Genomic DNA, 26,175 nt, shown 5'->3' on the forward strand with positions numbered 1-26,175 from the left:
GCGGCACAGCGCCTGCCTAGCAAGTGCGAGGTCATGAGTTCGATTCCCGGTACCAGGGAAAAAAAACCTACAGTACTCAGGACTGAACCCACGGCTTTACACTGAGCTACATCTATATCCCTGGCCCTTTTAAAAACAATTTTTTTACCAGCTGGTAAAGACAGAGGTCTAGTATCTACAATATATAATGAACTAAAAAAAAAAATTAGATCCCCCCCGCATAATAAAAGACCCAATCAAAAAATGGGCAATTGAAATACAAATGGCCAACATAAACATGAAAAATGTTCAGGCTCTGACCATTAGCAAAATGCAAATCAAAACAGCACTGAGATTCTACCTTACTCCGGTAAGAATAGCCATCATCAAAGATTCAAAAAATACGGTCCGAGGGTATAGCTCAGTGGCTTAAGCGCTTGCCTGGCAAGCCTGAGGTCAAGTTTGATTCCCAGTGCAAAAAAAAAAATAAAAAAATAAAAAAAGATTCAAAAAATAACAAATGCTAGTTGGGTTAGTGGGGTTGGTGGGGGTGGGGTGGGGTGGGGCGGCAGGGAATTGTCCTACATTGTAAGTGTGTATACTAGTACAACCACTGTGGAAATCATTATGGAGGGTCCGCAAAAAACTAAAAAGTAGGAACGCTACTTGTTTTTTGAGACAGTCTCACTACATAGGCTCAGGCTGGCCTCAACTCAAGAGCTGTCCTCCTGCCTCAGCCTCCCAAGTGCTGGGATCACAGGTGTACCCCACAACACCTAGCTAGAAATGCCGTTTGACCCAGATATACCTCTCCTTGGCATATTACAGTGATACATGCATAGTTATGCTTATAGCAGCACATTTCACAATAGCTACATCACAGAAGCAGCCTATATGCCCATCACCAGGTGGAAAAGAGAAATCAGCCATACAGAAAGAGAAGTACTGCCTTTCACTCGCCAAGCCACACACTCTGCATGTCACCTGACACATGGCTTTCGATTTGACTGTGTGGGGAGGGCGCAGGAGGCAGTACTGCATTGTGCCCTCCCACACACACCATTTTGCTGTTGCCTGGTTAGTCTGCACTAGAACCCAAGAGGTAGAGGTATGGAAAATGCTGCTAACCAGGCCAGGCACGGTGATGCACTCCCGTAGCCTCAGCACTTGGGAGGTGGAGGCAGGAGGACAGCTGCAAGGTCAAGGCCAGCCGGGGCTACATGGTGAGACACTGACTCAAAAAACCAAAAGTAAGTAAAGCTGCTCAGTTACATAATAATACTGAAAGTTTATGATCTTGTGAAGCTGCCTTACTAGCTATCCAAGGATGCATGCAGCCAGCAGGTCAGGCATACCTGCTTTACAGCTTACTTCAATTTATAGTAAATACAGGAAACAAATTAAATGACATAAAAGGAAACTAACCAACAAATCCAGAGTGTGAGATATTCTGTAGAACCCAACTGACTGTTCTGCAGTAAGTATGAAAATATAAGTGAAAGCAAAAAGGTCTAGATTTAAGAGGACTTCAACTGTAGCACCAGACCTTGCTGAATTCTTTTTTTTTTTTAAGCCAAGGTCTCACTGTGTAGTTCAGAATGGCTTTGAACACTCACTGCCTCTTTTCGGTCCTTTTATTCATGACAATTAATAAGTTCAATCAGTAAGTTTCTACCATTTATGGGGAATTTTCCCAATTCCAAGATGAGTCTATTGGGTCCCTCTGATACTCACGATCATCTCTTCCAACACTTCTCTTTTTTTTTTTTTCCCGGTACCGGGAATCGAACTCACAACCTGAGCTAAATCCCCAGCCCCTTTCCAACACTTCTCTAACCCCTTCTCATCAATCTGTGAGCCAGCGTGACAAGGACGTGGCCGACCCTTCCTCCTTATCTTTACTACCACACTTCTTAAATCAACAGTCTGCGGTCGCTTCTATTTCCCTGTTACTTTATATCCAGTCAACTGTGGAATCACAGAGATGTTGCTACTGGTTTCTTTCCATATGGCCCTAGGACTTCCTTGGAGCAGACTGGTTTTTTCTGGTGGGGCTGAGTCTTGCACATGCTAGACAGGTGCTCTACCACTGAACTACATCCTTAGCCCTGGGACAGATTCTTGACCATTCTAAAAGAAAAAATCTTCTCTCAGTTTAGCTTATGTATCACTGCCAGATTACTCTACAGTAAAATGAGTTCTCATCTGGATGTACCTTCAGTAGGCTCTACAAATTCTTTCCTGGTATTCTAGGCCCTTCTTATGTTTTCAGCCTGCTTTCAATATAATTTATGAAGTCTCACAGGTAGCAGTCCCACCAAGATACAGTTGTAGGCTTCCGTTTGGGAGGACAGGAAAGGAGGGAAGGGAAACTTAAGCTTTTTCTATTGAGCTTCCAAGGTCTGGCTGGTGTAGAGTATTTTCAGATATTTTGAAAGACATCTTTAGCAGGGGAGACCACGTCATCTGCACAGAATGAGCAATTTGACAGAATTACAAGGAATTAACTTAAGAATGCAAAACAGAAAACGGGTCATTAAAACTCTTCTCTCTCTTGGACTAGTGGTGACAATGTGGTTCTAATAGTCAGAGGCACAGTTTCTACCAAAATGATGACTAAACAAGATCACCAACACCTTCTCAGGAGGCTTACTACTACTGGTGCTATCACTAACAACGTCCTTCTAATTTGAAGTCCTCCCCCAAAGGAATGAAATATAAATTCCTAAAAAACAGGATCCATGTTTGATGTAACTTACAAAGGATCCAGTACAGTGTGAAAAAGTTTGCTGATCTCATAAAAAGGTCTGGATTAGAAATAGTTCTGTGACTCAGCAGGAAGTACTGTTAGATCCCCCCTACTGTTCGGAGATCCTTTAAACATAATTATTAGAAGTCTTGATTTCTGACTCAGTCGTGAATCAGAAGCTTTATGTATGTGTAGGGTAAACAGTTTCTTTCCTTTTAGATTTCTTTACACCACCCTCCCTTCTGCTCTTGTCTGGCTCCTTTCCTGAAATCTACAAATGGTACAAGTTCTCATACCCGAGTGAACCACCAGATGTTTTCGAAGACTAGAATACTCCGCAAAGGAACGGCCACATCCTTGGGCTTCACAAAGAAAAGGTTTCTCTCCTGGAGATAGAAAATGAGATAAAGACTCAGTCTTCTGATGAAATGACTTTTTCCATCAACTTTATTCTGTTTTGAATGACATTTTTCCCCAATTTCTTTAGCTCATGCTATATATTTCTTTGTTGTTCTTTTGAGACAGGGTCTCAGGCTGGCCTTCAACTCGAGATGGAGCCCAGGCTGGCCTCAGACTTGTAGTGCGTCTCCTGAGTGCTGGGATTACAGGCATGTGCCACCACATGCCTGGCATGCTATACGATTTCAACAGGCTACCTAGAAAGTTCTGTCTCTCAGAACCTAGTGTGCCATCTGCCACACAGCCCTGCCTGTTTCCTTAGAAGGACTGCCTGTAAGCCTCATACTTCCTTCTCCATCTCGACGGAAGGGCTGACCTCTCCAAGTCCAACGATCCTGTATCTTCTGGGTGGCACCAAGGTTAACTGTGTGGGCTGCAAGGTAGCTCAGTGCTAACAGCACTGCCCAGCATGCACAGGGCCCTGGGTTCTATGCCCAGCACCATTAAAACAAACAAAAAAGATTAACCAACTTTCCAGATTCACTTAAAAATACAGATTTTAAAAGGTCTGAAAAAGGTATTATATAGTCCCATTTTACAAAATAATGGGAAGACAGATACTTAGTTGCAGATATGCAGTAAAGTCTGTGAAGATATTGTGAAAGTGGCTACATCTATATAGTTGTTCTGCACATCTTTTCTTTCCTTCTCTCGTTTTCTTTTTTTTCATGGTACTGAAACCAGGCTCTTCACACTGGGTTACATCCTCAGCCCTTTTTTATTTTGTATGTTTCAGACAGGGTCTCACTAAGTTCCTAGGTTCTGCAGCTTGGGCTTGAATCTATGATCCACCTGCCTCAGCCTCCCAAGAATAGTGGCATTACAAGCATGTGCTGCCATCCACAGACTAGGCCAGCCTGATGCAGAGATTTCACAGACTAGATTCTGAGATGGGATCCACAGACTTTTCTTTGTGTTTTTCTCTTATTTTAATTTTCAGGGTTTTTTTTTTTTCTGTCTTTTTGAGGCAGGGTCTCGCTATGCAGTTCAGGCTGACCTTGAGCTCACTTTGTAGCCCAGGCTGGCCTCGAACTTGCAATGATCCTCCTGCCTCAGCCTCCCAAGTGCTGGGATTACAAGTGTGCGCTACCACGTCCGGCTCTTATTTTAATTTTCTATAATATCATTTTATTAAAAAAAATGAAAGCTTGGAGGTGTGGTTCAGTGTTAAGAGTGCTTGCCTACCACATAAAAGGCCGTGGGTTTGATCTTTAAAACTGCAAGAAAATAAACGAACAAACAAGTGCTGCATAGTGAAAACTAAGTAAAGTTTGCAGACTAGTTGATAGTAATGTTAATTTCTTGAGTTTGACATTGTTACTTAGGGTACCTAAGATGTCACATTTTGGTGAAGCCAGGTGACAGACACAAAGAACTGTATGTACTATTTTTTGCAACTTGCAAGTGTGTAATTATTTCAAAATAAAAAGCTGAGTAGGTGGTTAATCCCAGCTACTCGGCACTCTGAGGAAGGAGGGTTACAAAGTTAAAGCTAGCTTGGGAAATTTAGTGAGATATTGAACAGGCTGAGAGTGTAGCTCAATGAAACGTACACAAGGCCTTGGCTTTAATCTCCAGTACTGCAAAACAAATTAATTAATGAACTGATTTTAAAAGCAAGGGCTGGGGTATAGCTCAGTCACAGAGCATGTGCACAGCATGTCTCAACCCCCAGTACCATTTTTTTAAAAAGGAAGAAAAAAAAAATCAAAGATACAGATCTGTCCTCCAAGGATCAGGCTAGTAGGAGACAAATATTCCTTAACTGTAACACAAGTTCCTGCATAAGCATTTAGAAGAAGAGTTAAAGGAAAAAAAAGGTGAAAAAAATAGAAGAAGAGTAACTCCAACTACAGTAATTTTTTGAAAGAAGCTGAATTTTACCTGGTCTTAAAAGATGAGAAGGACAGGAAAAAATTTAAGCCATAAGGAATACTGTGCACAGAAGCTTGAAAGTGAGAGTGCCTGAAGTAAACTCAAAACACAGCCAGTGAGGTAAAGACACAGAGGCCAGGCCTAGCGGGAGCAGCAGCACTGTGCTAAACTGCACTGGTCTTTAGACCACACCACACAGATGAACGCTAGGGTTCGCACTGGTCTGTAGCTTGTTTTGTTTGGTGGGCAAGGATCAAATCCAGGGCCGCACACGCTAGGCATGAGCTCCACCACTAAACTACCCCAAATACTCTGTAACTTTTTCTCACACCAATCCTAGAAGACTTGGCACTAAAGAAGTTTCTGAGTGAATAAATGTAATATTAATACATGACAGAATGTTAGGAAAAGAAAAAATTTTAATGATAAGGTCAAGTGTTTAAGAAGAGTTTAAATAATAAGAGGATTTAGAAACAGATCCCATCTCAGAATCTAGTCTGTGAAATCTCTGCATCAGGCTGGCCTAGGGGACAGGACTTCCCTGTGTGGAAACTGGGAGGATTGTGATCTTGTCAAGATAAGAGACAAAGGAGTAGGAAGAGGACATTTCAAAGGCAGTGCAGCAAAACAGTTAATATGGGCTTGAGAATCAGTCAGTTGTCAGTTCAAATCCTGGTGTTGAGCCAGGGACACAGCCCAGCGGCACTGTGCCTGCCTGGCAAGTGTGAGGTCATGAGTTCAATTCCGGGTACCCTACCCCCCAAAAATCCTGGTGCTACCACTTATTAGTACAAGGAAGATATTTAATCTCTCTAAGAATCAGCTTTTCATCTGTGAAACATAATATAATCTCAAAAGACAATTTTGAGTATTAAATGATATATAAAATTTAAATATTTCACCACAGTTCCTGACACACAATAACCCACAAAAAATTAGCAGCTTGAAGTACTCTCAGTGGAGACACCAGTAATCCTAGCACTTGGGAGTTCAAGGCCACCTTGGCTACATACTGGATTCAAGGCCGGCCTGAACTATATAGCAAGACTGTCTCAAAAAAAAAAACAAACAAAAAACCCTGAGGTTAAAAAAAATCAAAGTAAGGGCTAGAGATATAGCTAGGTTCAATCTTTAGTCTTGCAAATTACAAACATATATACATAAATGAAGCCAATTTAATCCAGCTAGACACGATGACACACACCACGTACTCTGGCAGGCTGTGGCAGGGTTACAAGTTTGAGCACAGCCTGGGTAATTTAGCAAGACCTCATCTCAAATTAATAATCAAAAAGGGCTAGAAATGTAGCACTGTGCGAAGGGCTTGGGTTCAACTCCCAGTACCAAAAAGAAAAAAAAAAAAATTCAGTTCTGTGATGCTGGGCAATTTACTTAACTCTAACCTTCTATTTCTTTATCAATAAGTGTAGCATCTACTGTTATGTTAAAGATTAAAGGAGATAATAAACATGTGGGTGGTACGTAATAGGTGCCTCCAAAATGCTTTTATTATATTATGATTGAAATTTAGATCTATGAGACTTCCAGCAAAAATGGTTCAACTGAGGCCTCAGATTACTAAAATTAGTGAGCAAAGGTAAGAGCTCGCGAAAGTCCAAATGAAGGGGGAAAACCAGCAGAAAATAAAGAGAAAGTAAAGATGTTCAATGTTAACAAATGCTACAAAGCTGACAAGCAGCACAAGCATGGAAAGGTCACTGAAATGTAACAACAGGCTGTGGTAGCTCTGCTTCCTAGCTATTTAGCTAGAGGACTGCCAAGGTGCTTATTCAAATTGCTTTCTTGGAGAAAGTATAATTTACTCTTTCAAGAGAGAAAACTTGAAAGAAAAGAGAAAACTAGTCTGCCTCAAACATACTCAGAAGTTATATCAATCCACAAAGCTTAACACCTAGGACAACTGTGCCCTCACCTCAGGATATACTTTTTTAAATACAATATCCTTTAACTGTACCTGGTATCATTTTAGCAATGAAGAATGAACAAAGAGACAAAGTGGCAAGAGCACAGGGACCAACTGTACATCCTCAGATGGTCATCTGGGTTCAATGATCAACACTGAACCCAGATGACCATATTAACAAGTGGCTTGGAAAACCAACCTTAGACTCTTAGACTAAGAGTTAAGAAATTTTTATTTTACTCCTTTGATACTAACAGGCTGTACAACCCAGAACAAGTTACTTCCCATTCTCCTTACGTTGTGAAGCTCTTAACAAGAAAGCAAACTCCTTAAAGTCAAAGACTACATCTTAGCTTTTGTATTTTCCCCACCTTATCCCATTTAGTGCTCAGTATGTTTTGTATGACTCGATGTTACTGCCCAAAATACAATTATGCACTGTTTAGATTTGAGAACAGACTGATTTTGTCTCTATCTCCTCCTTATTATTACCTAAGAAAATCCACTTCTTCCTACACATTAGGCTCCTATGGGCAGATATCAACACTGTCCACTCCTCACATACAGGTGAAGTTTAATATATTATTATATGAACTGAAAAGTATAATGAAGCATTTTAAAAAATGAACCACATCTTCAGTGCTCTAGCAACAGCCCAGTCTCCTCACTTCCACGGAGAGGCAAGCAACCGCTGAGCCAAGGAGGCTGCCAGCGAGCACTGGGTTGCACACACCTGTATGGATGCGCAGGTGATTCTTGAGGTTTCCAGCTGTAGTGAACTGCTTACCACAACTGGACTCAGGGCACATAAAGGGCTTCTCCCCATTGTGTGTCCTCATGTGCACCTTCAGCCTCTGCAGCACATAGAAGCTTTTTCCACAGCCTTCTGCAGGGCAGATGAAGGAGCGGTCATTTCTGCAAAAATAATCATGTAAATAACAGTTCCTGGAAATACCTTTGCGAGAGTTGAGAAGTCAAAACTCATCACTCTCAAGGCACACAGTAAATTTCAAACCTGGATATATCAGAATAATCTGAAGAGTTCCTTAAAATTACAGGACCCTGTCCCCCCATATTAACTTCATAGGTTTCGCATAGGAGCCCAGGCTTATGTATTTCTGTTTTATTTTGCTGGAGGTACTGGGGATTGACCTCAGGGCTCTCACATTCTAGGGAGGTGCTCTACTACCAAGTCACATCCCCCCTGCCCTTTTTATTTTGAGACAGCTTTGCTAAGTTGCCCAGCCTGACCTCTAGAATTTGTGATCCCCCTGCCTCAACCCTGAGTAATGGACATTACAGTCATTACTTACAAAAGTTTTTTTGTTTTTTTACGTAAAACTTTAAAAAAACTTTTATAATGAGTTTGAGAATTCATGATGAGACATTTAAGTGTCAACAATCTTATTTAAATCAAGAATAGCATAAATAATACAATGACAATCTTTTTATTAAAAAATAAAAGAGTGTTGGGTACATACAGCTCACAGCATTTGTCTAATATGCATAAGGCCCTAGGTTTGATTTCCAGCACTGGGGGGAAAATAAAAGGCTAAGAAACATCTTAACCAGAAGTTAGCTGTAGTCTCTACTTTCCTTCAATTTGTCAATTTAGGGGACAAGATTCTCAGGAAGTATCACTGTTCTTAAGCTCCAAATATGAGACCTCAGGTTTGCTCACCGATGAGTTTTGAGGTGATACTTGAAGTGAGCTGGCCACACAAACGTCCGGTCGCATCCTTCAACGGTACACTTGAGCTTCTTCTCCACTTGAGGAAGAGGTCCAGAATCTTTGGGTTGTCCATCAGCAGAACCGAGGTGGACATTTTCGCCTATAACACAGTCACGTATTTATAATCCAGGGAAGGACCCTGCTCAGATACTTAGGCTCCAACAATAAAGCTCTTATAATTCACTCCTAGTGATCATTAGTATATCTTCACCTTCCCCAGCTCTTTTCTATTTAGTAACAGAAATAAGATTCTCTCCATCCCCATCTCCTTATTCAGAGAACTACCAACAGCTGTCATGCTTTGTTTCACACATCTGTGCAGGCCTCTCTGACAAACAGGAAATATCCAAAATTGTTTCTTATCAGACATCTCAAGCAAAATTAACCTATTTTGAATTATACAGATTTGTAGGGAAGCAGGTAAATCAGAATGGGATTTGACAAAGAAGACTTAAAGTTCAGGTGGTAAAGACCTGTATGTTAAGGAGATGTGGTCATTCTGACTTAGAGCTTCTGGCTGATTTCCATCACAGACGACCATTCTTAGGTTTCCATCTTTTGAAGACAATTTGGTGGCTTCCTGTCATTCGGGAGAGTAAGAACCATCTTCTAATTTCCTCTAGGGCTGAGGGCCAGCTTGATGCAGTGCAGAGCAGGCAATGATTGATATTAATAAACTGACATAAAAATGAATTGAATCAAGAGTCTGTCCTAGGCCTAAGTCACTTGTGGTGAGACCCGTGGCTGGTGTGGGGATGAAGTTAATCCCCAAGCCAAAAGCCAGGACCCAAACCAGCAAATGGTCTGTGAAGTCCTGGTGCCTCAAAGCAAGAAATACACTACAGCTGAGGACTTTGACTCACCCAAATTCCTCTTTTAGCTCAGTAGTCTCAGCAGGTAATCAGGTTACTATTTAACCATGATCTGTTTAAAAATGCTTTGTTCTTTCAATCCTTAAGCCTTGCCTGCGTCAGCTGTTCACCTCATCACGTTCTGCAGCCACCAGCACCGCCTGCCCCATCAAGCTGTGCACCTAATGAAGGCCAGGGACAGAGTGGCTCGGGTTCTTACTTCTGTGACTCTGACCATCTGTCTCCCCTTGGAACTAAAATACGTATCTTGTCTGTGTTTTACTCTGTCATCGTATCCCTAAGCAAGAGATCAGTGGTCCTAGGCCAGGGCTCCATAGTCTTACCACCTCTCTTTTGTTATGAAGTATTTTAAAATGCAAAAACTCAGCTGATTTTTAAATTTATGATCATATTTAATAAATTTTTTAAAAAAGAAGTAGGAAAGCCAAGTGTACCACTCTATATAATCCCAGCACTTTTGGAGGCTGACAGAGGAGGGTTACAAGTTTGAGACCAACCTGAGCAACTTAGTAGTTTTGAAGATGCTATCTCAAAATAAAAAATAAAGAGACTAGAGATGGGCATAACTCAATATAAAGACCATGAATTGAATCCATGAAAACAAAAAACAGAAACAAAAGTTAAATATCTACTGGTGTTTTTGTTCAGTAGATAATATGGAGGTGAAAATAGTGCCTCCATTAAATTTAAGTGAAATCAGCTGGGCATGGTGGGGGACCTGGAATTTCTGCATTCTTCCAGGCGGAAGCAGGATTGCAAGTTTCTGCCCAGCCTGGGCAACTAAATTAGTTTTGTTTCATTTTGTCTGGTACCAGGAATTGAACTTTTGACCTCATGCTTGCCAGCAGGAGCTGTGCTGTGGAGCAGGGCAACTTAGTGAGATTCTGTCTCAAACAGAAAAAATTTTTAAGTGGACTGGGGACGCAGCTCAGTGCAAATGCTCTGGGTTCAATCCCAAGTACTATCTAAAAAAAAAGTGAAATCAATTAATTTTATGTAAGAAGCCGGGTATGGTGGTGCATGCCTGTAATACTAGCACTTGGGGGGCTGAGACCGGAGAATTACCTTGAGTCTGGGGCAATCCTGGGCTATATAGCAAGACCCTGTCTCCATAAATAAACAAACAAATAAATGTAAGTTACAGATTAGCAAGTGGTGTTTCACTTTGTATGTGTGTACAGGTGGGGGGCTACTGGGGACTGAACTTAAGGCCTTCATATTGAGCTACAGCCCTAGCCCTTTTTAATTATTTTTAAATTTTGAGACAGGATATCAGTAAATCCCAAGGCTGGGCTTAAACTTTTGATCCTCCTGCCTCAGCATCCCAGAGTGCTAGAATATAGTCATGTGCTACCCGTACCAGCTTCTTCACTTCCTTAAAACTCCTCACATAGTGTCAGAAGGTAATTTTCCTTCATTTTCTTTAAGACACGGACATAAATAGAGAAAAACAGATTAATTCTGCTATGGGCATATGGAGTTTATTTCCACTGTTTATGTAACTTAGAAATAAGATTTGTATTTCCAAATTTCACTCTCAAAAGCTAAGAATAGAACATATATGTTGTACTTAGCACATTCTGGAAACAAAGTATTGTTCAAGAGCGTTCCCTCTCCCTCTCTGGTTGCTTTTGCTGTTTTCTACCGCCATTTACTGTTGCCCTCTGCCATGCCACCTGCCCAGAAGCCAGCCACGGCCTGAAACTTCCACAAACTGTCAGCTAAATAAACCTTTCTCCCTTAAAAAAAGAAGTTTCTTATCTATCCATCTGCTGTTTCAGTTTTATATTCTCATTGCTATTTTACCAAATTCTAGTCATAAAACAAACTGCTTCAAAGTCAGGGCAGAATCAGGATGTCTTCTGCAAGTTATTATTAACTTTTTCTTTTTTAATACTGTTCCACTTTTTAAAAATTTTTGTTTAACTGAGTGCTGGGGATGTAGCTCAGTGGTACAGCACTTGCCTGGCATGTACAAGGCCCCTGGTTTGATCCTGGACCGCTGTACACACACAAGCACAATTTAAACAGGACAAAATTTCCTACCAAACTTACTGTTGCAGTTAATTAATTTCTAATGGAAAGTCTGTAGAAACCTTATGTGATTCTGAGACTTCAAATCAGTGAACAGTTGGAGCTTTGTGTATTCCACTTTGAATATACATTAAGATATTCAAAAAAAAAATTCATACAATCATGAAACAGAAAAGAAATGAATATAAACAGTAAGAATGCCTAAGAAATCACTCAGTCCCTCCTCTTCAACAGTGAAGATTGCCAATACAGTATGTGCTCAACTCTAAGGCAATTATTTTTTCCCTAAAAAAATCCTCCAGCCAGGTTATGATGGTATACCTTGGAATCCCAACTACCTCAGGACACTGAGGCAAGAGGGTCACAAATTCAAGCCTGGTATGGTGGTGGATGCCTGTAATACAAGTACTCTGAGAGGCTGAAGCAGGACAACTTCAAGTCTGAGCCCAGCCTGGGTAACTCAGCATCTTAGCAGGACCCTTTCAATCAATCAATCAATCAATCAATAGCTGGGCTTATAGCTCAGTGTGAAGGCCCTGAGTTCAATCTCCAGTACTGTATTGTTAAAAAAAAAAAAAAGAAAGAAAATTCCTCAGGGAAAAGTGAGTTACCTTATATTTGAGTTCTTAAACATTCAAGCTTCCTCCAGTTACTTTGGTTTTAAAAATTAAGAACTGATTAGGGAAGATACAGTTGCTTACAATAAGTCCTACCAGTGACCGTTTTGGACATTGAGTTATCTGATTGAAAAGATTAAAAAGAATTCAATGCTTCATAACTGCAAATGTTGAACAACACTGTAAGCATTTTAAAGAGACCCTAGTTATGTGAATAGATGAGATAAAATTTCTACTGCAGGTGTCGTATGTCAGAGGTAAGCAAACTTTTTCTATACAGACCCACAGAGGAAATATCTTCAGCTTTTAGAACCATATGGTTTCAGGCACAACTATTTAACTCTGCCAAAATAGTAACTATAAGCAATTAGTAACTAATAGATATGGCTATCTTCTAGTAAAACTGTATTTATAAACCTGTTTGCAAAGGCCAAAGGCCTCTGCTAACCCAACACATGGGATCATAAACTAAATTATTTCTGTATTTTAAGCAACTTAGAAGTGAAGATGATGTGCTCTGAAAAACTGTGCTAGAGGACTCACAAAATGACAACTAAGATGTCCATTAAAAATGCATTAAAAATTGAATAAAATCATGTCAGTGGGTGAAAAGCAATTATTAAAGTGATATATTTCAAGATTAAAGTATGTATATATAGTATGTATATGTAACCAGAATAATAAAATTTTCAAGTGGTAATTTATGTTAATTTTATCTATATGTCTAAAGGTTTATATAGCTAAATTAGAAGCAAAAAAAAAAAAAAAAAACCAACTGACTTAGGGAAGTCATCTCATTAGGAAAATGGAACTGTTTTTCTTTTTTTAACTTCTTTCCACTTCCATCACCCATGATGCACAAAACAGCATGACGTTGGAGCTGCATTTTGGAGGGGCGGGGTTTGAGACAGGGTCTTGCATGCGTTGAACTCACTACGTAGCCAAGGCTGGCCTCAAACTCATGGCAACCCTCCTGCCTCAGCCTCCTGAGTGCTGGGATTACAGGCATGCGCCACCATGCCCGGCTTTGGAGCTGCATTTTTGCCTCATATTTGGGCTCATTTTTTTTGAGACAGGATCTCGCTTTGTAGTTCACAGTGACCTTGAACTCATTTAGCCCAGGCTGGCCTCAACTCTAGGAGATCCTTCTGCCTCAGCCTCCTGAGTACTGGGATTACAAGTGTGTGTCTCTATGCCTGGCTTGGGCTTGCTTTATATTTGGGAATGTAAGGTGTTATTAAACTGGTAAGATAATATACTTTGAGAGTAAAAAAAAAAAACTTATACAGTGCTTGCTGATTATAAAGTAGTTCCCAAATTCCTACACAGAATCTCATTTAATCCCCAAAAAACCTAAGCAGTAAGCTACCTGGATTGCTATGTTTTGCACATGAAAAAAACTGAAGCTAAGAAAAGCCATGGATATAGCTCAGTGGCACAAGGACCTCCCTGGCAAGCCCAAAGTTCTGAGTTTGATTCCCAATATACCCTCACCTACAAAAAAACCCCCAAAAAACAGAAAACCTAAAGCTAAGGAAGCTTCAACTGCCCCAGGCAGAGAGCTACTATGATGCCAGGTTTGAATTTCAAGACTCCAGATTCTAAATTTCAAACTCCTTCTCTACACTGTTTCTCACTCGCAAATACAACACTACTTTCTGAATGCAAGGAAAAATGGAAATAGACTCTCAGGAAGAATCTTCCCCAAATGGCAAAACAAACCATTCTAGGCAGCATTATGATAGATAGATACAGATGGAACTAATTAATTTAAAAACTAACATCTAGAATTTCATCTCTGCTGAAAATATTTCATGTTTCTAAAACTAAAATACTTTAAAGTATTTGTAGGACCCCTGACTTCTCAATGAGAATTTTTTTAGTTTTTTATTTTCTTTTTTTGGTCTCTTTGAGACAGGGTCTCACTATGCAGTTCAGGCTGGTCTTGAGCTCACTTTGTAGCCCAGGCTGGTCTTGAACTCGCAACAATCCTCCTGCCTCAGCCTCCTGAGTGCTGGGATTATAGGCATGCACTGCCACGCCCAGCTAGTTTTTTATTTTCATTTGAATGGTAACTTAAGAATCCTCGTAAGGGCCAGGCATGGTGGCGCACGCCTGTAATCCCAGCACTCTGGAGGCTGAGGCAGGAGAATCCTTGCGAGTTCAAGACCAGCCTGAGCTACAAAGTGAGCTCAAGGCTAGCCGGAACCGCATAGCGAGACCCTGTCTCAAAAAGACCAAAAAGAAAAAAGAAAAACAAATACTCATAAGAAAAGATCATGAACTTTTCTACATGAACTCCAAGTAGCTATAAGATTTCTGATATAAGATTTCAGTGTTTAAGCTTGGTCTGTGATAATGTTAATGTTGAATCATGTAGTAGTAACGTAGCCATCACAGGTTAATGAGAGGCAGAGGCAGATCTAAAACAAACATTATTAATGGGCTGTTACAGAAGCAAAGGTTTCATGTTAGCTTGGGAATGGTTTGAATACAGCATGGATCTCAAACTTTAACACATATCAGAACCAAGTTCTGATTCAAGTCTGGGATAGGAGCTGAGAGTTTGCATTTCTGAGTTGCCAGGTGATATCGATAACCTAGGGATAATATTTTGAAAATCACAGGAATAGACTACAGCGGCACAGAGAAGCTACGGGATGCTAAAATGAAACAGGACAAAACCCACCACAGCTAATTATAAAATTGCCACAAGTGGCAATTATAGTTGCAGTAAAACATCATCTGCCACACTGACTTTATATTAACTTTATTTCATTGGTTTTATAGTTTTTCCTATTAATAAAACTCTTAAGTATAAAAAACACAGAATTTGTTTTTATATATTTAAGGAATGTTACAATCAAAACAGTTCAAGATAACCCCAGGATCTGTATTTTTACAGCTGCCCTTTAAACGTTACTCTGAGCCAGGTACGATGGCATATGACTATAAGACAGAAGGACTGCAATTTTGAACCCAGCCTGGGCAACGTAGCAAGTTAGCAAGACCCTGTCTCAAAAAATAAAAAAGGGCTGGGGTATGAAAGCCCTGGGTTTGATCCCCATTACTGGAACAAAAGCACTCTATGTATTATTTTGAGCTAGAATTCAGACCGCCTTAGTGGATTATGCGCAAAAATCCGGCATGGCCAAGTTATTTCACATACAATAAGGCAAACAATTTACATATCTGTAGCCTTCCATTCTCAACAACACATACAACTCAAAATATAGCTATTACAGTACTAAAGTCTCTTTGCAGAGAATGAGAGGAATATACCATGAGTCGCACCATTACTGCTGGTTTTTGCATTCTTTGCCAGTTGTGCACGGGTAGCAGCGATCAAACTGTCATGGGCCAATTCCTGAACTCGGAGGAACCATGGAATGCTACTGTCTGTGCTCTCATTGGAGAGGAAATCGTTCCCTGAATCCTCTGCTTCATCCTGTACAAACACTAAGTGCTCAGCCGAAGAGCCCAGACCTGGAAGAAACAAGAAGACATATGCAAGTTAGCCAGCAAGTAACCCTTTATTCACCCTGGCCCAGAATTAGTATGACTTGACGTATCCACGTCCTGCATCAGCTCCTTCAGCTCTTTGCTCCCACCTCAAGTTTCTGTTCTTGCAGATGATCAGACTATCACTTTCCTACTTCGAACTCGTTTCAAAGGCTAAGCTGCCCTTGGCAACAGGCCAACCCCACCCGCTAGTGTCACAACTCCATGGTCAGTCATCCCCTCCTGTGTCCCTCACTTATGTCCTCTCCACCTACAGTCTAGTCCTATTGGCCAGCTTGTCCTTATACCTTTAGACGTGTTCTAGCTCATCTCTCTAATTTTTAAAAGAATAGAAAACTTCAAGTACTTTTCTAGCTATCACCTTTTTCCTGTTCCTCCAAAGTTAAGCTCCTTGAGCAAGTGTACCTTCTGACTGAATCAACTTCTCTACCTCTCATCTGTTTCCCATCTCTTTAACCAGGGCCTCTGCCTCCACTACTGCAGTAACAATGACTCTTGCGGAGGTCACCAGACACCCACTTAGCTCATTAACCCAACCTGTAGTATTGGCGCGATCAGCATTTCTTCTTGCCTGAAACACTTTCCTCCCTTTGCTTGCCGCCCACCAGTCTCTCCTAGTTCTCTGCGCTCCCTCCCAGCTGCTCCTTCCTGTTAGTCTCCTCAATTTTTTGAGGGTTCCAGGCATGCTGTTTTTTGTTAATGCTTCAAACTTGCCCTGAATAAAAGAATCAACACTTGTTGTGGATACATTTCCTGAATGCTGCTAAGCACCCAAACGAGTTCCTTCACACCAGACCTCTTTAGGATGCTGGATTCCTGTTTCTAACTCTCTCAAGAACACTTCCTCCTGCATGTCCCTCCAAAGTCACATTATTAGTGACACAGACGGCACCAGGCATCCGTCCTCTCCAAGCCTTGCTATCTCTGGGTCACCGTGTCTGTAAAGTGCACCATCTAACTTCCCAAACAAGAACTGTTTGTGTCATCTTAGAACCTTTCCTCCTCCTGCACACATTCCACTGGTCACCAGACCACACCAGTTCTTCGAGATAGTCAAGTGATAAAGCATCTTTGCATTTTAAGTGTGATTTACCTACGCTCCATCCGTAATTTTTTGTTAAGCATGGGCAGAGTTCGGAAAAGGGTCAAGAATACCTACCTGCTCTTGTTAGATTAAGAAGAATAAAAGAAGTGCTATCACTTGGCTGTAGATCTTGTAACAGGCTAGGAGACTCTGGAGTGGACAAAAACTCCGGGGACTTCTGTACTGTCTGAGCCCTCGTCTCTTCTCCGTCTGGGCCCACATTCACCTGAAGGCTTCTCAATACAGCTGAGGAAGTGACCTCCTTGGAGGAAGTAGTATGGTTTGAAGTATCATCTTGTAAAAGGAAAATACCATAGTTTTATGTAGCACCCATTTCTAAAGAGCTCACCATTTTGATACATAATACTTAATATTCTCTAACATCTAGTGCCTTAAAGCAATGTACTCCAGAGGCTGAGGCAGGAGGAATGCCACAAGTTTGTAGCCAGTCTGGGCTACATAGTGATTTCAAGGCTAGCCTCAACTACATTGTGAGACCCTGTCTTAAACAAAACAACAACAATAATAATGATACTAATTATATCTAGCACCCTTATTGGAGTACACAGCATTCTCATTTTGTAAATACAAAATCTACCTCACAGAAGTATAGGAATACCTTTAAGTTCTCAAGACAGTCAGCAAACTGTGAGAAACAGAGTTCGTTGACATTTGGCATGACTAATAATCACCCAGCCACCTTTGGACATTATACAATGTGGTACTTTTAGAAGCCCAAAATCAGTATTTTTTCTTAAAAAACAAAACAAAACACAGCTATACAATGAATATTAACTCAAGAATAGACTCTAGCCAGACGTGGTGGCACATGCCTGTAATCCCAGCACTTGGGAGGCTGAGGCAGGAGGATCGTTGTGAGTCTGAGACCAGCCTGGGCTGCAAAGTGAGCTCAAGGTCAGCCTGAACTGCACAGTAAGACCCTGTGTCAAAAAGACAAAAAAAAAAAGAAGAAACAAAGACTACGCTCTAAATTTTAAATTTGGGGGCGGGGGGGCGCTTCTTAACTTTCTATCACGTGACAATGCTGGTCACACACAGAGTAAGGATGTGAAATGAAATGCAGCCTGGGGAGTACAATGGTGCACATCTGTAACCCCAGCTACTAAGGAGGCTGGGGCAGGAGGACTTGTGAGTTGGAGGCCATCCTGCGCAACCTATCTCAAAATAAAATTTAAAAAAGCACTGAGGATGTAGCTCAGAGGCTGAGCACGTGCCTACCATGTGCAAGCCCTGTGTTTAAGCCCCCATACTAAAAACACAGCCTGGGAAACAAATGAAATTTTATAGAATCATCAGTATGTTTCATTATAGCTCTGGATTAATATGTTTCATTATAGTTCTTTATACTGAATGTAAAGCTATAAACACAGAACTGTATTTTCTTTTTTTGTGTGGGTACTGGGAATTGAACTCAGGACCTCATGCTTGTCAGGCAGGCACTGCACTGCTGAGCTACATCCCCAGCCCTCTTTTGTTGTTTCCTTTTTTTTTTAAACGCAGAACAATAATGAAACACTGATTTCAATTCTTTGGATATACACACAAGCAGGATTGCGGGCTGATATCATGTTTCTGTTTTTAGATCTTTGTTTCTGTTTTTAGTTTTCTGAGGAACTTCCATACCATTTTCCATAACGGCTGTACTAATTCACATTTGTACCTAGTGTACAAGGGTTCTTTTTTCTCTATAGCCTTCTTCATATTTATCTGTCAGTATTTTGACAACAGCCATTCTAACAGAAAAAAAGAATTTTCCATTTCATTTCCTTCATAGTTGTTCAGATATTTATTCAATAAATTAAAAGTCAGAGAGAAAATTCAGGGGGAAAAAGTCCTAACAAATACAAACATGTATTAGCATCTGGAAATTTTCACAGGTTGAAAATCCGCAAGGGGTTGGGACGATGTGATTCTGAACATAGTAGAAAGCAAAAAATACAGAGATAGGTGATATGAAAGAGCTATGATCTAGAAAGGGAAATTTAAATCAATGTTGACTGGCTTACGACATCTGTCCTTTTTTGTTTGGCTTTTTAAGGCAGGGTCTCGCTGTGTATTCAGGCAGGCCTTAAACTCACTATGTAGCCCAGGTTGCCCTCGAACTCTCAGCAATCCTCCCGCCTCAGCCTCCCAAGTGCTGGGACTAAGATGTGTGGTGGCTCATCTGTCCTTCTTGAACGTTTAAAAATTAAAGGCAGTTTTAAAGTCACTCAAAAATAGAAGAACACCACTAGAGGATAGCAGCCAGGAAACTTTGTAACAAATTATCAAAAAAAAAAAAAAAAAAAAATTTAAAGAAAATAAAAAAGAGAAGAAAACTAACTGTCACCAGCAGGTTAGTATTAACCCTATCAGATTAAACATCAACATTCTAAAATTTAAAATAAAGATCAGAATATAAAACATTAAATAGATACAAAAATAAAGTTCTCCCAGCTAACAGTCAAGTGAGAGTCCCTCTTTCTGCCGAAGTGAACCTCACTACCTGTGCCCAGAATTCCACTTTCTCCTACCAATCCTTCAGGATCTTTCTGTCTTTAGCTTCTGTGATTGGCTCTTTCCTTTTAGCATAAAATAATCCTTAAAGATCTCGGACACAGCTGGGCATGATGAATGCCTGTAATCCCAGCACTTGGAAGGCTGAGGCAAGGAGGACTGCCATGAGTTTGAGGCCAGCCTGAACTACATAGTAAGACCGTGTCTCAAAAAAAACAAACAAAAAAGATGTCAGACATAGAACAAGAAAACCCCCATTTCCCTCTACTTTACTTATTTCTGTATTTCCTTCTCGTATCAGGAGAGCTTTACAAAATATTAGCTACTTCCTCAAGTATACACCAGACTTGCTTTTGCATTAATATCTCAACCCACTGCAGCCTGCTTTTCACCCTCTCCCCTCATGGACCGCCAAGGCCAGTGATGGCCTCCGTTTATCTTGATCTCACTGGGCCTCTCAGGATCTTCTGCCACACTGACTGCCCTTAGGTTCACCTCAGTGCAGATATTCATCCTACCACCCCACTGTCCTCTATTTTCCTTCCTTTTTTTCAGGCTCTCCTGTTTATCCTGTACCTTCAATGGGGAGTTCCGAAGTTTTGCCTTGGCTTTTTTCTCACTTTCATTGTATGGGTGATCACAATCATTTCTATAGCTTAAACTACTGATACACCTATAAACCTCCACTGTGACTTTTTCCCATGACTCCTATCTTGTACAGGTTCTGCCAGTCACTTATAAAAGCAGTGATCCATTCTACCAGTACCATAGAGTAGGCTATGGTCTTTGGATATTTTTTATTTTTCTCACACTACTGGGTACTGGGTATTGAACCTAGAGCCACATGCAGGCTAGAAAAAAAGCTCTATGACTGAGCTACACCCTGGGGCCTTTTGTCTTATTTTATTTTGAGACAGGGACTCATGAAGTAGCCCCACTGGCCTCAAACTTTCACTCTTTTTGCTTCAGCCTGGACAGTGGCTAGAATTACAGTGTACACTACACCGTCTAGCTCTCAGGACTTCTTTATACTATGCCTGGTGATCCTTATTTTTACCTGGTAACATTAGCCGGCTGCATTCTGAGGCCTCAGTCACCGGAAGGAGTGACAAGCAAGTAATGTCTTTAGTTTCTGATTCTACTAGCCCTTGTCCCAATGGGATGGAGGTATTCTGAACAAACTGTACCAGAAGCTGGAAGAGGAAAAAGATAACTTTGAGAAATAAAGGTCATTAGGAAGAATTCTAAACCTTTGAATTTACCAAAAGATGATGGTGTAATTAAGTCTTGACTATTTACTAGACTCAGCCATATTCAAAGAAAAACTGGATTATTATACTTAAAGTTACATTACCAAGTCCTCTGTTCTAAAGAAAGGCTAACTTATATAATTAAGGTAACTGCTGACATTTTCCATCAGACAGGACAAAAATAATTATATTTTTAAATGATAGGCTATTTTAAAAATCAGCTGCACTGTACTGAGCACATCTAACCAAGCACTTTTCTGTGTACTGGCTCACTTAACTCTCCATTATATCAGTAAGATTCAAAGGATATTTTACAATAAGCACATAAGTTGGAGACATTAAGTGACTTGTCTAAGATCATGTAATTACTTAGGAACAGTGCCAGTCTTCAAATTTCAGTAATCTGATTCTTAGTTCAGTGATCTTTCCACTATGCAAGAAATTCACCATAATTAAAGTAAGAAAAAGAATGAAAAAAATGCTTAAATTTTCCAATTATGTTTAGAAAGAAACTATTTTCAGATATATACTAAATTAATAAAAGAATGGTTTATGGCAGTAAATATTTATATATACACATATAAATTACATATAGATGACATATAACATAAATATACATTTTAGATATAAAATATTTTATTATATAATTACTTAAATGTACATATATCCTAAAATGACAAATACCAAAAATTTTAAAATTTTAAATCTTTGAGAAAATACTTAGTAATAGAAAAATAATAAACTAATTTTCTAATTAAAACCATTTGGTTCACAAAACCTAAAATATTTACTATCAGGTCATCATAGAAAAACTTTGCTGATCCCTGAACTAAGGGTCAACTGAAAAAAAATCCACCAAAAGAAAGCAAACAAGCTGAGTGGGCTTACCTCTGGTTTGGATTCTAACTCATCTGATAACATTGATTCAGCTTCCAAAATCCTGTAGCTCTTCAGGGTACAGGTTCAGATTTAATTCAGAGTCAATGATACCTTCCCGTTATGCTCATATTCCTTAGAAAATTCTGTGCTCTTCCTGTAAGATGCTGAACTAGGTTGGTAATTTAACCTTAAACAGGAGTAAAAGAGATAGCATTAAGAGAAGAAAGTAGTTAAATAAACAAAGGCATTTCTTTATATTGTATATCCAAAAATCACAACAAGCAAACAAAGAATTCAGCCCAAAAAAATGTTTTAAAACAGAACACATCTGGGGCTGGGGATTGTGGCTCAATGGTAGAGCACTTGCGTAGCACGCACAAAGCCCTGGGTTCAATTCCCAGTGGCACACGCGCGCACGCACACGCACACACACACACAAATCCTGAGCCAAGCATGATGGTGCACACCTGTAATCCCAGCACTTAGAAGGCTGAGGCAGGAGGATCACTGCATGTTCAAGGCCAGCCGGGATACACAGTGAATTCAAGACCAGCCTGAACTACATAGTGAGACTGTCTCAAAAAGGAAGAACATGTCCAACAGGTATCAGTATCAGACCCCTTAAAACTGTTATGCTTTGATACAGAATTTCTACTTCTAAAATCGAGTCTAAGGAAAGGCCTTAAATATGGAAAAAGTCATATTCCCAAATATATTCATCATAAATATGTGACAAAAAAAGAAGCAACATATCAGTATACATATATAGCTGGGCATGGGCACGCCTGTAATCCCAGCACTCGGGAGGCTGAGGCAGGGGGATCGTTGTGAACTCGAGACCAGCCTGGGCTACAAAGTGAGCTCAAGGCCAGCCTGAGCTGCATAGTGAGACCCTGTCTCAAAAAGACAAAAAAAAAAAGTATACATAGATATCCAACAATTAGGGAATGACGGATTAAATTTGGCAGTCACTTTAAAATACAATTATAAAGACAATGTAACCACAAAAATATTAATTACAAAAATAAAATACACACTCGGGAGGCTGAGGCAGGAGGATCATTGCAAGTTTGAGGCCAGCCTAGGCTATAAAGTGAGCTCAACACCAGCCTGAACTGCATAGCAAGACCCTGTCTCAAAAAAAAAAAAAAAAAAAAAAAAACACACCACAGGCAGGGTGACACACACCTATAAACCCAGTACTCAAGGCACTTGGGAGACTAAGGAAGATTGCTGTGAGTTCAAGGCCAGCTTGAACTACAAAGTAAGACCTTGTCTCACAAAAAATAAAATACAAAGTTATATATTTTCTATTTTAAAAAACTATGTATAGGGGCTAGGAATTCAGCTCAGCAGCAAAAGTGCCTGCCTGGCAAGTGCAAGGTCATAAGTTCGATTCCTGGTACCAGAAGGAAAAAAAAAACCAAAAAACTATGTTTAGGAAAAAGTAGAAGTTTACAGTTATGATAGTGGCTATATTGTGTGATAGACTTATTTTTTTCCCTCAATTCTGCAAGTTTTCTAAATTACAATTATTATTATATTGTTTGGTAATTATAAAAATTACATTTAAAAAGTCAAAGCTGGGTGAAGCATGGTGGCCCAGGCCTGTACTCCCAGGATTCTGGGAGGCTGAGACAGGAGGATCTCACATTTGAGCCCAGCCTGGGCAATTTAGTGACTTGGTGAGACCTTGCCTCAAAATAAAAATTAAAAAAAGGTGTAGGAGTATATCTCATTGTGAAGGTCCTAGGTTCAATCCCCAGAAGCCTAAAAACAAAACAACTTTTTTTCTTTTTAAATGAAGGCTGAATGGAGCGTGGTGGCACAGGCCTGTAATCCCAGCACTCATGCTGAAGCAAGAAGATCACTGAGAGTTTGAGGCCAGCCTCGGCTACATAGCGAGTTCAAGGCCAGCCTGAACTACACAGCAAGACCTTGTCTCAAAAAACCAAAACTCAAAGCTGGAGATATAGCTCAGTGGTAGCACATAGGAAGTGCTGAGTTTAATTCATTCTCTCTCTCTCTCTCTCCCTCTCTCTCTCTCTCTCCCTCTCCCTCTCCCTCTCTCTCTCACACACACACACACACACAGACGGCAAAATCTGAACAGTGTCTCCCACAGGCAGTACTCTTAGGACCCTGATGCAGCTGTCCCTCCCACCTCCACAACTTAAATTCTTTTCTGGGTGTGTGGGTTGAGGACTGAACTGGGGCCCTGAGCATGCTAGGCACTTCTACCATTGAGCTCCTCCCAGCCCAAAATTCTTTCTTACAGCTTATTTCCCCCAAGGATTTTGCCACGTCATTTTATTTGCTAGAATTGTTTCTAAAAGTGGGAATACTGTCATCAAGTAATCATAAAGTATGTACCCAGGAGGAGGTTTCTCATTAATATTAGGGTACACCGAAAAGTTAGAATAAGACAGACTTTTCCTAAAGGACATTCAGAAGTACCAAAGTAGTTACTGTTTGCTGGTTTCTCCTTCTAACTACCTGAAATCCTCATTTTTCGTTGTAAAAAAACAATAATTTGCAAGATATGAATAAAAATACTCCTTTTACATTTTCCTACATAAAATAAGGTATCACAAATCTCCAAATTTTCTTTCCACATTTATATTTTTTTACTCAACCACTACACTAGCTTTATGTGGTCTAACCATTCACCTTTTTATAGAGGAACAAACCAGGGCTCAATAAATCACTTGCCCAAGTTACTAGCCTAGTCAGGACTCCCACACACTGAGCAGGCTGGCATGAATTGTAATTGCATCTCTCTAGGTTTGATCTCGAATTTGCAACACTTCAAAATTCTTTTTCTCAGCTGGGTGTGGTGGTACATACTGTAATTCAGGCACAGTGGATGGCTGAGGCAGGAGGATTTCAAATTTGAGCCCAGCCTGGGTAATTCAGTGATTTAAGTGAGACCCTATCTCAAAACAAAAAAAGGACGGCAGAGGTAGCTCAGTGCAAAGGCCCTGGGTCCAATCCCAAGTACTGTAGGGAAAAAATTCCTTGTCTCCAGTTCCAGCTCATCACAAGAAGGCAAAAAATTATCAAATGCTTGTGTACCCTTAAAGTTATCCTCAAAGTTCTTCCAACTTCGACATTCTAGGATTGCAAAATCTCTAAAAACTAGACAACTATTTACTGACCTTCATACATTATCTATCACATCTTTTTATTTTAGTGTTTGCATTTTTAATAGATGTGCTGCCGAAGCAAGCACCATTTTTAATAATAATCTCTAAAAATTAACAAGCATTTTCTGAAACAACTATCTATATCATAACTGAGTACTGCCATACAATTGGCACCCAAGTTTATGGTACGTATTCGGATACTGTACGGAGAAAATAGGATAGGAGGATGCACAGAAAGGCAGGCTGGACTCGGATAAATCCACAAGTGTAGCGTGCTGACTCCAACAAAGAACCTGCTAAGTACATTAGCCCAGTAGTATAATAGGAAATATGCAACTACATTTGTTCCTCTTCCTAATTCCATTACCCATTTGACATATTTCAAAAACTGCAATGCAAATGTATTTAAAAATAAGAAAAAGAGTTCACTACATTTGTTTTAAAGAGTAAATTGTCTTTAGTATATTCACAAGTGTGAAATGCAACCATAACCAAACTAATTTTACATTTTTTATCCCCCCAAAAGAAAATCCTGAAGTCGTTTCCGACTTCTAAAACTGTCTTCACTATGAGTTCCAAGGGTTTCCAGAAGCGCTTCCCTGTCAGCACAGAGCTGAATAAATATTTCGATAGTGAATGAATGACACTGCATTTTTTTGGAGACAAGGTCTTGCTATGTAGCCCAGGCTGGTCTTAACCTGGATCCTTCTCATTTTCCCGAGTGCTGGGATTACAGGTATGTGCCATCATGTCCTATTCAACAACACCAAATTTTTGTCTCTAGTCCTGATCTCCGTTCTGAACCCCAGACCTTCATTTCTCACTGCTTCCTGGGTCTCTGCACAAATACACCCCACAGCATTTCAAACCTAACAACGTACAAAATCTAGATTATCATCTCCTCCACCAAACCTGTTCTTCTTGTGCTGTCCACTTCAATTATTGCCCAATCTTCCCACTCAGCTGCAAATCCTAGGTCTTTACACATTTCTCAGTCTCCATATTTAAATCATCTCAGTGATTCGGAGTTCTCCCCAAATTTATTCCTTGTTTAGGTCCCTTAGTCCCTGGCCTTCACAATTCCCATCTCACCTATCTTTCTACCGTTTGTCACTCCCCTGCTCAGACTGCTCCCCTGGAACAACTGTCAAACCCCCAAAGGGAAGCGTCACTTACACAGAAAATCCCCTAAAGCTACACACGAACTTAGCAAAATCTGCTATCTAGTGGGCAGGCCGCTTAAGTCAGCACTGGGCGGAGACGCCGGCTCAGCCGGGCTTTCCTCTCCGCCGCGAGAGGGCCGGGAGGCTTCCTCCCCGCCCCTCCTCCTCCCGCCAACTTCCAAAGCGCCGGCCCCCGCTCTCCGCAAGCGGGCTCCGCGGCCCGGGACCGCAGCGAGGTGCGGACGCGAACTCTCAATCCCCAGGGTAGCAGCTTAACTTTCAGACGGGGCTCAGAGAACGAGCAAAGGGAGGAACTTTAACGAGCTGGACGCCGGCGAGGAGCGTCAGAGCGAGGCCGGCGCGGAAGCGGCCC

The 26,175-nt window shown here is 40.6% G+C and overlaps 1 protein-coding gene across 2 annotated transcripts in view; it reads right to left on the reverse strand.

Moving 5' to 3' along the window:
• The window catches only part of Znf410 (zinc finger protein 410), a 30,848-nt gene extending 9,255 nt beyond the window's left edge, over positions 1–21,593 (reverse strand). The window contains exons 1-7 of one of the 2 annotated variants that reach the window (XM_013507139.1): positions 21,503–21,593; positions 20,422–20,557; positions 16,923–17,141; positions 15,536–15,727; positions 8,668–8,818; positions 7,720–7,901; positions 3,025–3,114 (exon numbers count right to left, since the gene is read on the reverse strand). In XM_013507139.1, coding sequence (XP_013362593.1) covers positions 3,025–3,114; positions 7,720–7,901; positions 8,668–8,818; positions 15,536–15,727; positions 16,923–17,141; positions 20,422–20,557; positions 21,503–21,535 — 1,003 coding nt within the window. In that variant the 5' untranslated portion in view covers positions 21,536–21,593. Of the gene's footprint in view, positions 1–3,024; positions 3,115–7,719; positions 7,902–8,667; positions 8,819–15,523; positions 15,728–16,922; positions 17,142–20,421; positions 20,558–21,502 lie in introns of both variants that reach the window. The other variant, XM_013507138.1, reaches the window with a different exon arrangement.
• Positions 21,594–26,175: the final 4,582 nt, after the last annotated feature.

Source organism: Chinchilla lanigera, unplaced genomic scaffold (assembly GCF_000276665.1).
Source record: "Chinchilla lanigera isolate Chin_1 unplaced genomic scaffold, ChiLan1.0 scaffold00122, whole genome shotgun sequence".
Lineage (NCBI taxonomy): Eukaryota > Metazoa > Chordata > Mammalia > Rodentia > Chinchillidae > Chinchilla > Chinchilla lanigera.